The 12719-nt window shown below is 40.0% G+C and overlaps 1 protein-coding gene across 4 annotated transcripts in view; it reads right to left on the bottom strand.

Annotated features, from left to right (window-relative positions):
- neurl1b (neuralized E3 ubiquitin protein ligase 1B) overlaps positions 1-12719 on the bottom strand; it is a 35258-nt gene that overhangs the window by 2748 nt on the left and 19791 nt on the right. For 2 of the 4 annotated variants that reach the window (XM_026940721.3, XM_026940724.3), the window contains exons 2-4: positions 5697-6266; positions 3609-4313; positions 178-300 (exon numbers count right to left, since the gene is read on the bottom strand). In XM_026940721.3, the coding sequence (XP_026796522.2) occupies positions 178-300; positions 3609-4313; positions 5697-6266 (1398 nt within the window). The remainder of the gene's footprint in view (positions 1-177; positions 301-3608; positions 4314-5696; positions 6267-12719) is intronic. The other 2 variants (XM_026940723.3, XM_026940725.3) reach the window with 1 other exon arrangement.

Here is a 12719-nt window from a genome sequence, read left to right as displayed (position 1 = left end):
AAACTTATTTTTAAAAACATGGGCCATGTTTCAACATTGAATATTTAAAATGGTTCAATTTTCCCCTGAACAAAACATGCCGATTAAGGGTGAAGGCCTTATGTGCAAAGAGAGAGACTAAATGTAGCAGTTTGATCATTCTGAACTGAACATTCAGAGCTTTGTATGTTCACACACCCAGTGAGGACTCGGAGGCAGATGAGGATCTGTTGACACTAAAAGTCAGGTCAGAGTCACTGTCATCGGACGCTGTGCCATGGGATACAGAGGGAGAGGTGGATGGACTTGCCTGCAGTGTTCCTGGAAAGTTGAGAGAGACAGACAGAGACGGAGAGAAAAATTCACTGCACAGAGAAAGGCTAAGGTCTGGTATATACTTATGCCTAACTGTTAGGAAAGGTATTTAGGCTGGGGGAGAGGGGCACTAACCATCAAAAGAATAAAATATGATTTAAGATGGTTTCCGAGGCTGGTGGCCTGTTTTTCCGGTGGCTCTTTCTGGAAATAGTGGACGTCATGGACCCCAATTTCGAGGACAAGTCCCTTTGTTACCATTACATACCTAGCCCAAATATTGAAGACAAAATTCGGGATGCCATGACGTGGTGAGTGAGTGAATGCTCATCGTTGGCCTCCCAATTATAATATAAAGATACACACATAGCTGAGGTCACACACGCATGTTATTTGCACCACATAGAGCCAGTTATGTTAGGACTGGTGGCCCCAGCTAGATATTTAATATTTAAGACAATTAAGATATGTTAGTTACAATGGATATAAAAAGTCTACACAGCCCTGTTAACATGGCAGGTTTTTGTGATGTAAAAAAAAATGAAACCAAGATAAATCATGTCAGATATTTTTCCACCCTCAATGTGAAATTATAACGTTTTAAAATTAAGTTATTAAAAACAATCAGAAACATTTTAGGGAAAAACAGGAAAAATAGAAAAGTTACAAAAACCTGGTTGCATAAGTGTGCACACCCTTTTATAATTGTAGATGTGGTTGTGTTCAGAATGAACCAATCACATTCAATCTCATGTTCAAAAGTAATTGAATCTGTCATCAATGAAATTATTGTGATTAACCCCAAATAAAGACCAGCTGTTTCTTTAGGATTTTCTTCTTCTTGGTTTCTTCTGACTCGAAGGATAGCGATCAGGAGAGGGGTATAAAAGTATTTCCAAAACATTAGATGTACCATGAAACACCATGAAGGCCATCATCAACAAGTGGAGAAAATGGAGCACCTCAGTGACATTACCAAGAACAGGACGTCCCTCCAAAATTTACAAAAGGACAAGACAAAAAAATCACAAGGGAGGCTGCCAAGAGACCAACAGCAACATTACAGGAGCTGCAGAAATATCTGACAAGTACTGATTACTCTCTGCACGTGACAACAATCTCTCGTCTTCTTCACATGTCTGGGCTATGGAGTAGGGTGGTTAGGCAGAAGCCGTTTTCTCACACAAAAACATCCACGCTCAACTAAATCTCCCCAAACTATGTGGCAAAATGTGTTATTGTCTGATGAGACCAATTCCAAAAGGTATAATAATTCCACGTTTGGCACGAAAAAAAAGCACATCAACCAAAGAACACCATACCCACAGTGAAGCATGGTGGTGGCAGCATCAGCCAGAACTGTGGGTTTTATCAAGGTGGAGGGAATCATGAATAGCTACAAATACCAGTTAATTTTAGTGCAAAACCTTCAGGTGTCTGCTAGTAAGCTGAACATAAAAAGGAATTTCACCTTTCAGCATAGCAGTGACCCAAAGCATTCATCCAAATCAACAAAGGAATGGCTTAACCAAAAGAAGTTCAATGTTTCTGAATGGCCTAGCCAGAGCCAGACCTGAATCCAACTAAAAATCTGTGGGGTGACCTGAAGCAGTTTCTGGAAGAAAGAGTGGGAAACTATTGTCAAGTCAAGATGTGTCACACTGATAGACTCTTAGCCAAAAGACTGAGTGGTGTAATATAATCAAAAGGTGCTTCAACAAAGTATTAGTTTAAGTGTGTGCACACTTATGATAGTAGATTATGGTAAGTATTTTATTTTTCCTTTTTTTCCCTAAAAAAATTTCTGATTGTATTTCACTTTATTTGTATACTTTGCAATTTCACATTAAAGGTGGGAAAAGATCTGACATAATTTATCTTAGTTTCAGACTTTTACTTCACAAAAATCTGCCATTTTAACAGAGATGTGTAGAGTTTTTATATCCTAGCTAGCTAGGATTCAGGACTCCACTATGGTTTCACTGCATAAAAAGTGGAGAGAATAAGTGAATTACTGGATGAGAAATGTCAAAGATCACTACATCTGGGCTCCAAATCATAGATACTGTGATTAGGTATTAAAGTCGACCAGACAGGGGACAGTTTGGGATTTTTATAGCGTCATATACAAGTGTGGACATTGTATACTATGAGAGAATGTGTTACTGATGTACATTCACTTTCAGACCTTACGTTTATTTATATTATATTTTTATATTTATATTATATATATAAATCTCACTTTACTTATATATATATATATATATATATATATATATATATATATATATATATATATATATATATATATATAATTCTACATGAAGTGAATGTTCATTTCATGCCCACACTGATGAGCAGAGCTGCATCTCGGCCCTTCTCTTACTCATGACACATGAATCCGTCATTCACTTGCTTTTTGACTCGGTTTTAGACTTTCCTTCTTAACCATTCAGCATATATACAATATATATATATATATACATATATACAATGTGCTGTTCGGATTTTAGAAGTGTGCACATTAGACCGTCTGTGTGCCTCTGCATATCACTAAACCCCCACGCTATTGCAATGCAGATACCAAACGTGCTTCAACACAGACATATAAACCAACCTTGTGTTTGCCAGCTGCTCAACATGATTTTCATTTAAGTTACAATAAAGCAATTCTAAAGCAAATATGGTTCCCACACGGCAGGTGTACCTATTATGTACATATTATGATATACTCTGCATTGCCAGAAAACTGGCCATGTGACATCAGTGTTTACATTTTAAACGTGTGCAGTCAAGGTCTTGTTCTGAAAGCCATGAACACAGAATATCATACAGGACATGACATTTGTTTAACTGCGTTTTCAACAGTATACACTGCTGACTGATATATCAGTCTATGTAAGCTCAGGGCCAGCATACACTGCATACAAATCACATAATTGGGCTCAGGATCTTATTTTGGAGCAATAACACAGAGCAAAATAGCATCCCATAATAAGGCAGACTGAAGGATGTGCTAGGAGCTATTTCTGGGGGCATAAAAAGCCTTGGAGAAATCCAGCTTAATGAGGCAGGGCAGTAACGCCTATTCTCCAGCGACAAGAGAACTGAATGACAGGAACAAGCAAAGTCCACTCACAGCAGAGCTCTATGTCAGATGACTTAATAGCCTGTCTAGCTAACCTAGACATGAGCTGCACTGATATTTTACATTAGATCTTAAGGTGATATTAAAGAAAGCATAAACTAAAATGTTCCAAAAATGGTCAATAAAAGCTAATGATTATTTCAAATCACCTCACACTGACACTTGCCTAATATCCTGAGTCGGTTGATGGCACCACGCAGAGCGAAGAAGGTCCACAGAGCCTGAGAGGAGTCGACACACAGCAAGCGTCCACGTGCTACCCCATTAATCCCATGATGCACTTCACCGTCAGGCAGAAGCATGAAGCTGAGCACGTCGCCAGGTGCAGGCGCAGGGAGTCCACGGTGAACCACCCAGTACTCCTTACGATCGAGGAGAGCATCAGGCTCAGCAGGCAACTCTGCAGCGTGCAATGTGCCTGGGTCACACGAAGTCATGCCAAAAAGGAGCATGCCAAGGCAAGGTGGGCCCATGTGACTCACCTCCACAAACAGAGTCTCACCTAGTCTCATGGGCCTGTCACTGAACACCAAAGTCCGAATGCCATCTGGGGAGTGGACGCAGGCCATAGAACGGTCACTGGACAGGAGCACGTCGGCGCCACGCACCGGGTGAAAGCGCAGGTCGGCATCAAGGGTGGAGGGAAGGCCACGGGATGACCTCTGGACACCGAAAGAGGATGAGGAGGAAGAGGAGGAGCAGCAGGGGCTCGGCTGCGTGGAGCTGCTGAGGTGCAAGGCAGCCATCTTGGCAGCCTGGTTGCTCTCTAACTGGTTGTTGCTATAGTTGGCCGAGTCATGGTTGCTTGGAGGCAGGTAGGCACTGAGACGCGCCACGCTCAGGCAGCTCGTACTGTCAGCAAACGTGCTTTCTGGAAGAATGGAGAGAGTCATTAGGTCAGGCATTACACTTTAAACAGGAGTTCATCACTATTCTTCTCAAATAAGAAACCTCCATGTGACGTCTTCAATAAAAATAACACAAATAATGTTTCGAGGATATAATAACATCATGAGTTATCACAGAGAAACTCTGCTATTCTGTATTAATCTGAACAGAAGAATTCTCTGTTGTGCCTTTTTCCCTAAAAGGCAACTTACAAGGCATGCACACTGTACTGTACATAGTGGTTATACAAAGTATTCAAAGGGTTTATTACAATTGCAATTCATTTTGCAGCCACCAGAGGGCTCTAAAAAATTGCAAACTACTCCTTTAATTTCCCAGTGAAATAAATCAGGCAAGCAGATCAAGGTGCAGGCCTTGACTGACAAGCTAGACACAACATTTGCATGGGTCTGGTTTTGCTCAGTTGGCAGACTTGTGGCCTCCCAGAATATCAGTCCCTGTGAGGCTCTCTCTCCAGGGATACACGGAGACTCTTACCAAATATGGCCACGCCAACCGACAGACAGAAGATAAATAATGCAGCAGAGTGGAGAGGAGAGTGAAAGAGTGCTGTTTGGCCTCCTACACGGTGTGTGTATTTTGCTTTGGTGCAGGATATGATCCAGCTCACTACCACACACACAGTAAAGCCATCCGTCTTTCAAGGTGTGATAGTGACCACTGGCACCTCTGTCATCATGACGTCTGTTCCTCTGGCATTCTGCGCTCCTCAGGGGCCCCTTTAAAGCAGTTTAGCCTCAGTGAAGAGTCTTATCAGTGGAAAATAATTTCTTAAAATGCAGCTACTCAAACTGCCATGCTGCTGCTCTAAGGGACCAGAATTACCATGATACAGGGAGTCCGACTTTTAATGAACAGCTATTAGAATTGTTCAGCAATTATTAACCTCAGCAGGTACCTGAGGCAGAAATTGGAACCAGTGGATTAGATTAGACCTCAAACTCTTCACAGGATATTTCAGAATTAAATGCAGTTTAAAGGAGCTGTAGGATATTTCTGGACTGCACAAGCTCTTATAAAATACTGTGTCTCTCAAAATGCTATTCCATCCAGGAATGACAGAACCAAAATAGATTTACCAATAATGTAATATTATACTGGCATGGGTGATAAATAATATCCCAAAAAATGTCTTTTGCTATCCCATGCTACAGATATCCTGCTTTTTAAATAGCAAATTAGGTGCAAATCAGAAAAAAAAAACAATATTTCCACACTTCAGCAGGTCCCCTAACCAGACCATTTCCAGTTCCGATATGATTTAATGTTATTCTTTTTTAAATGTTGTAAGCAGATGTGAGATGTAATTATTATACTGCTTGTGTGATAAAAATAAGTAACTCACCAAGGAGCGTGACCTCCTGTGTGATGCCGTAGATGTCTATGATGGCCCAGAGTGGACGGGCAGCACTCAGGCCGCAGTGGAACAGTACAGGCTCACCATCGTTGACTGTGTAGAAGACACGGCCATGCCGGTCGGCCCAGAAAGCCAGCACATTGTCCCTTGCCGCCAGTCTCTCGGGCAGGGCTTTGGCCCAGTAGCCAGGCCGTGCCACCAGGTCCGGGCAGGCGTATTTGGGGATGTCGGATGAGGCAAGCTCGCCCGGATCTAGACTGGTGAAGCCAAAGCGTAGTGCACCGCTCCAGCCTGAGTGCACCCCTGACAGGCGCAAGCGTACCTGCTCGTAGAGACGGATGGGCCGCTGGCTGAATGTCAGGCCATGGCAGAAGCTGTTCTTGCGCGTGGCACGTCGCAGCTGCGCATCCAGACGGATGTTCTTGCCCTTGGCATGTGGGTGGAAGCGTGGAGACTCCAAATTAACAGCCAGTGCAGACGATCGCCTCTCCACCGTGCCATGAGGAAGAATGTAATACTGGCGGCTAGCCACAGGGCGGTGCTGTAGGTTTGCATCTACTGGAGCAAAAAGAAAATTGCACACATCAATACAGTAGGTTATAAAGCTTTCCAGTCAGTCATTTTGAAAGTAGTAATAGGATTCAGTCATAATGATGAACTGAGAAACTGTTATACAAATACTCTCTGATGAATGGCAAAACATTTTCAAGATTTTAAGTATATATTTTAAGTCCAAGGCCTATACTTACTACTACTGGATTTTTCAATATGTCATAAATCATATGAGTCTTAGAGATGTGCTTTGCCAAATAGCCAAATGTTTTGTTTAATAAGAAATGACACTGAGAAATCTATGAGGAGCACCACAGTTCATATGTTAACTCCCTGCTATTAACAGATCAAATACTGCATTTTAATTCAATGCCAGAATCTGAAAGCAAAGCTGAATGTTTTGTTAATAAGACATGACATCAGCCACAAGAAGCAACAGCTGCTCCTTAGAGAAAACACTGTGTTTATGAGTCAGACATCAATTATTGAAATCCCTGGGATCTCTTAAGGCTCTGACCTATTAGTCGAAATAGACGTTGTTGTATTTAAACAGCATTATTCCTGTAACCGTCATCCGATGGGGCAGAAGAAGGGAAAAAATTTTTCCACAATGTCACATCCCTCCCTCTGATATCCCACACATTTGCTAATGCTGGCCAGATAAATATACCCTCCCAATCTCACTTTAATGAACAACATGAGGAGAACATTTGCCTTTGGCAATGATTTTGGTGCTTAACGGCATGGAAAAGGCTTTTACGCCTGGAACAATAGCATACCATCAGCGACACTAAAGGCCATGGACATGACAGCACTGACAGATCTCCCAGCAGCCAAGGCGAATATAGCCATTTGAAAAAAACAGAGCAATTCGACAGCAGCTAGAATTGCGCTGTCCACTGTGAACAACTGGTCTTGAGCAAAACACAGATCAAGCTGTGTAACCCACGCTGGGTGTGTCTATATGAAGAAATGCACTTCAAGAGAACCAATGAAGCAATACTTGCTACAGAACCAGTAAGAAATCACATCCATGTCCTTAAAGGAATATCCATGCAGTAATACAATTAAGAAAAAATTAACCAGCAACAGATTTACAAACATGATCGCATTTAGCTGATAGTGTGTCCTTTTAACTGCAGAACCTAGATGTTCTTAGAGCAAGCATTCTCAAAAAATACATTTCACAGACCTCCTCAGTAAGATTTATTTTAAGAACATAATCCAACTATTCAAATATTAGACTTGCCATTTAAATGTGAACAATAATGTGTACAATGGTGGGCTGTACTTCACACCACTGTAATAAATAATAAAGCCTCTTGATTTGCTTCAGTGCTGAATCCTATTAGCAGTGCTTCCTATCTCGGTGAGGTTTTGATGTGATTCAACATCTAATTACATTCTAAACCATGATACAACCTGCGAAAGTGTCATAAAATCTGTAGCTTCTGTAACATCTCACAGTGCCCGTCACTGAAAGTGGTCTAAGTGGTCTTATTGATCAACTGCCTATCTTAAAAGTGCATTCATAGATAAAGTTCTCATTTATCCATGTGCACTTCCAGAAATGAAAATGTAGCACACTTATTGTGGGAATGGTTCTTAGTAAAGAAAGCAAGTTTCCTTGCAAAGCTGTTTTTCTTTCAAGGCTAACCTCCAAAAACTCAATGTGTGTACAAAAGAAGGGCTTTTTAAACTAATCTGAGCTCAAAACGAACAGAACACCCAGTAAAATCACATACCAGATTAGACTGATGACTGATCTCTTACAGTTCTACCTGTATGTCTGACTGGATGTGTAAGACAATCAGAATGAATACAGTGGACAGTGAAGTGTAAACCAGGGCTTCATCTTGTGCCGGATCTAGTGCCTCTAAAGCAGTGAGTCTCGAAGTGGTGTTTGTGTAGCGTAGTCAGGGATGTGAGTTTTTTAATCTTGGTGGAAATCAAGTCTGACAAGACAAGTCTTGTCAAGTTCGACCTAATGTGTTCTGTCGGTGGAATAAAAAGCTCTATGGTTCGAATAAATAGAAAAAATGTAAATAATGTGCCTAATATTTAACTAGTTGGATTATGTTCATTAAAAATCTGTACTGTGCAGCTCAATGGAATTTATTTTACAGTTAAAGGGGTCCCAGGCTGCAAAAAGTTTGAGAACCCCTGCTCTATGTAATAATTAAATTTTTTAATGAAGAAACAAATTTCATAACAGTACAAATGAAATTTGTTTCTTCATCTTGGGCTTTCTTCATCTTGGGCTTGGGCTTGGGCATCATAGGTCCTTCTTGTGCACCCTTCCTTACACAAATACCCAAAATGACTCATTATGTTATGTACCTGTGCATGGTTCATAGCATAATCAAGTTTTCAGTCACATAGTCATACATCAGTGCATGGTCATGCATGGTGCTAACCAACTACGAACAAAAAAGGTCAGCTAACTTTGTTTGCATTTTTTAAAGTACCAGGAATGAAGCAGGCTAGCTAAAAGGCTCGGTTGATTATGTTGTTTAAAGGCCTTTGCATAGTTTGTAAGACAGTATGACAGCTGTATATAACAGCTTTGAATCATATTACACCAGGTACTTGGAGCTACAGACCATTTTTTTCTCCCTGCCGACTCACTGGTGTGAACTGTGCAAATAAATATACATAACGATTCAGATATAGATGTATTCAGGTTGTTTTTTTTTGATGATTCTATCTCTGTTTAGTTTCATCTGATTCTTAAGTAGTTTCTGAAAGAAATGCAAAAAAAAAATAATGACCCAAATATTATGTAAAGTCTGTTAATACTGGCTTCATATTTCTCCTTTTTCTGTTTTCCACAGTGAGCATTAATGCTTGATAAATATCTCAGACTGCAGAGATGTTGTTGGAGACCAAAGGTTTATTTCATAAATAGATCTGAGGTGCAAGGCAGAAAAACACCAGTCGCCTCCTCACAAGCTGTGTGATTTAGGGCTCTTTTTCCGCCACTCTGTGTACAGGCAAAAGCGAAATGAGAGCCTTGAACTCCACTTGTGAAACGCAGCACGGTTTTGCTCGCTTTCCAAATATAGATCTGCTTGATGTGATGGCAAATCGGCATTGTGGCAGACAGCGATGCTGCAGTCCAGTTCTCGAACCTCGTTTGAGTACATCCACTAAAGCCCTTCTGTGAATCTGTCACAGTCAGAGTTCTACAGCAGCAAACACTGCAAGCCTTAACATGCTCTGTGTCAAAACCAGGTTTCAAAACATAAAGAAAGTGAGCAGTCTAGAAACCACACCAGACAATGTTATCACATGCTGTAAATCAAATGTCAGAAATACGCTGGTCACAATGTTTGGGTTGGCTACAGTCGACTGAAGTATACGCAAGTACTAAGGCAAACATCTAATTTCTGCAATAATGCTAAATACCCAACACACACTTTGCAATATGTAGGGCGGAATTTAAATCACGTTCTGTCTCTACCTAAAGTCATATGTTATAATTACATGATGGATAGCTGTCAGAGAAACTTGACTTCATTGTTGCAGTGAATGTAATTGATTTCACAAATGAAGGAACTGAAAAATGCTGATTGCTCCATAGTTCGGTTCTGGGAGGAGGCAACGGCAAAATTGTTGATGTGGTGGTAACCACAGGGCTTCAGATGAAACTGAAATTGCACAGGCTGATGTGGTCAGTAAAAAGCGCTCATAAAATAGATGTGCCTTGCAACATATCAGATACAAACATACAGTATTTGTCCATGGTCAATATAAGGGGTGGAACAGTATGAAAAATTCATGGTATGAATGTAACCACGAAACCCAGACTGACAGTTTTCAGTATATTGCAATATCTGCTCCTGACTTTTTAAAGACGACAACACTGAAGCAGCATTAAAATGATAAATTAATTGGTTAAGTAAATGAGCAAATTTCTGTTTAAAGTGGAATTCTTATGACAATCACTTCTGATCTTTAGTGGTAAATTATAAAAATATATTAATTTAGTTTTCCCAAATTTTGGCCAGACATTCTGGTTGTTTAAAAAAAAAGTATGCATTGTAGATAGTATTTCAAATATCCTCATCAAGACACGTCTTTACACTTCTACACTCTTAAAAATAGAGTGCCTCAAAGGTTCATTGGGTAGTTAAGAGCTACTAGCTTTTACCTGGAACCTGATATGGAAACGTGTTGTAAGGTACTACATAGAACCTTTAAGGGGAAACTGCAGCTTGCTGCGTCATACTCAGTGTAGAACTTGAAACATTTTAGAGTATGACACAGATTGCTGCAGTACTCAAATGTGTCTTCTTTAAAAAGTGGGCTATCGTCAGTACTTCAAAAAAACACTGAACTTGAACGAGCATTCTTGTGAAGTCTGGTTGTTAGAGAAAAAAAATTAACTTTTTTAAATTTACTTGCCGTTACATACATATGTAATCATTATTACATTTTTATATTACATATCCTCATCCTAACACTGTCACACCCACAATCATGTCTGAATTATAAATCATTCTGCAGCTGCACTACGCACATGTGAACACTGCACAGTTGAAACCTGTAGTAGTGTTTCCTGTATTTCTTGCCTGCATTGAATGACTGGTGCCTGGTAATTACAGTAAAGTTCACGTCGCAGCAGAGACACCAGAGAGCAAGAAATCTCACAGAGTACACTTCAGGAGAGTGGCGCTTTCATTTCTGCAATAAACTCCCCTCTGGGAATTAATGCACATGATGTAGCCTCATTCAGTCCAGCATTGTAGCAATGCCTAACCAAAATGGAAATAATTATCATTCAATTATAATTTGTGAGTTTCTCCTTATCTAAATCATTGCATGAGCTGAATCGACATTCCTATTTCCACTCAATGACTTCTAAGCCATGATCAAGAGATCCTTAGGGTTTTCAAAAAAAAAAAAAAAAAAAAAAAACTGTTCATAGTCCTGCATAGTGTCTCAGCCATCAATTTTAATTTAGAGCCAAATCAAATTCAGCTCAAGACACTACATTATACCCATAACCGAAAATCAATTACCCATGAGTGATCCCTCCCTACGCTCCTGCAAAACAAAACTCAGTCTTCTACTGTAATTCCCCAAATGCACATCTGCTTATCATTGCAAACGCAGCGTTGCCAGTCACGTACATTGTAAGTCACTTATTAGTCCTTTGTGTGTTGTGGAGTCATCAATCAAAAGTCACTGGGCACTATTAAATGCAATTTATCCGTGCACAATTGATTACTGGAGGGTAGGAACAGCACCCAATGAGCTTTAATGGATTCTCTTAGATTTCTGCTCTATTCTGGAACATTACAACATAAATTAAATTAATATTATATTCAGTAGACATCATCCTGTTATAGTTCTACATACTGTACACATGCACTCCAACTTGTGGTGGCGACATCTTTAAGATTATGAATTTGCCACATGATTTTAAGTGTCACATAGACCTGAATTTCTATTCACACTTATTACATAGCCATATTTCTAATCTTCTATCTTGGGATCATTTTGTGATATAAGAGTATGAATTATGCACAGCCTGACTAATATTTTGATTATTAAATAATTAAATAACCATACCCACATCTGAACTCAGCATTCAAGTCACTTGAGTGTAGCTAAAACAATCCAGAACATTCTCATTTGATTCCCTTTCCCATTATATAGCTTCTTCTACTGTGTTCTACACAGTGCTACTATAGTCTATATAAGACAGGCCATATATGAGGCTATGCGCCACAAACAACATGAATCACAGAAGACAGTGATGTAGTAGGGCAACAATAGCTGCTCTAAAAATACATGTAAAGGTAATTTAAGTACTGTCAGCAGCACATACTTGTCAATAACATAAATAGATGAATGAACGAAGGCAGTCAGCTGCCGGAAAAAGCCCATGAAGAAAACTGAATAGCTGCATAATAGGGTGTCGTGTGTTTTGTTGTGCATTTAAAATTGCATGTAAAGTAAAACTGGATGTCAAGTCAATTCTCATTTCTATAGAAGAAGAAACAGAATCAGAAATAGAATCACCTCCTTTCAAGTAATACCCCTCTAAAAAAAAGGCTTTACTATAGGACAGTAAATTCTGGGTGGCCTACACAAGCCAAATCAGGGTACACGATATTGTCCAGGGGGGGACTGGGAGGCATGGGATGTCTTGTCAGTCATCAAGCTGTAGCTAAACAGCGCCAGGTTATTTCTAATGAGCGCCAAGATTTCATATCAAATAAATCACTTTTAAAAAATCTGAGTGAGTCTTCCAGCTCCACCCTTCACCTGCTTTTAACTGCTGATAACTTTTTATACAAGCTGGCCAGTGCAAATTCTTACAAAGTTATGTGGATCCCTTACAGTAAACACAATTGTCTTATGTCTTTTCTTTCTTAGTTTATCTTAACTGAACACACTGCTGCCGCTGCAGCAAGTTCAGCGTTAGAAACACTTTAAAACGCAGGCTCA

This window comes from Pangasianodon hypophthalmus, chromosome 7, assembly GCF_027358585.1.
Source record: "Pangasianodon hypophthalmus isolate fPanHyp1 chromosome 7, fPanHyp1.pri, whole genome shotgun sequence".
In the NCBI taxonomy this organism is placed as follows: domain Eukaryota; kingdom Metazoa; phylum Chordata; class Actinopteri; order Siluriformes; family Pangasiidae; genus Pangasianodon; species Pangasianodon hypophthalmus.
Note: the sequence above shows the minus strand (reverse complement) of the source record. Positions and strands in the feature narration are given on the sequence as shown.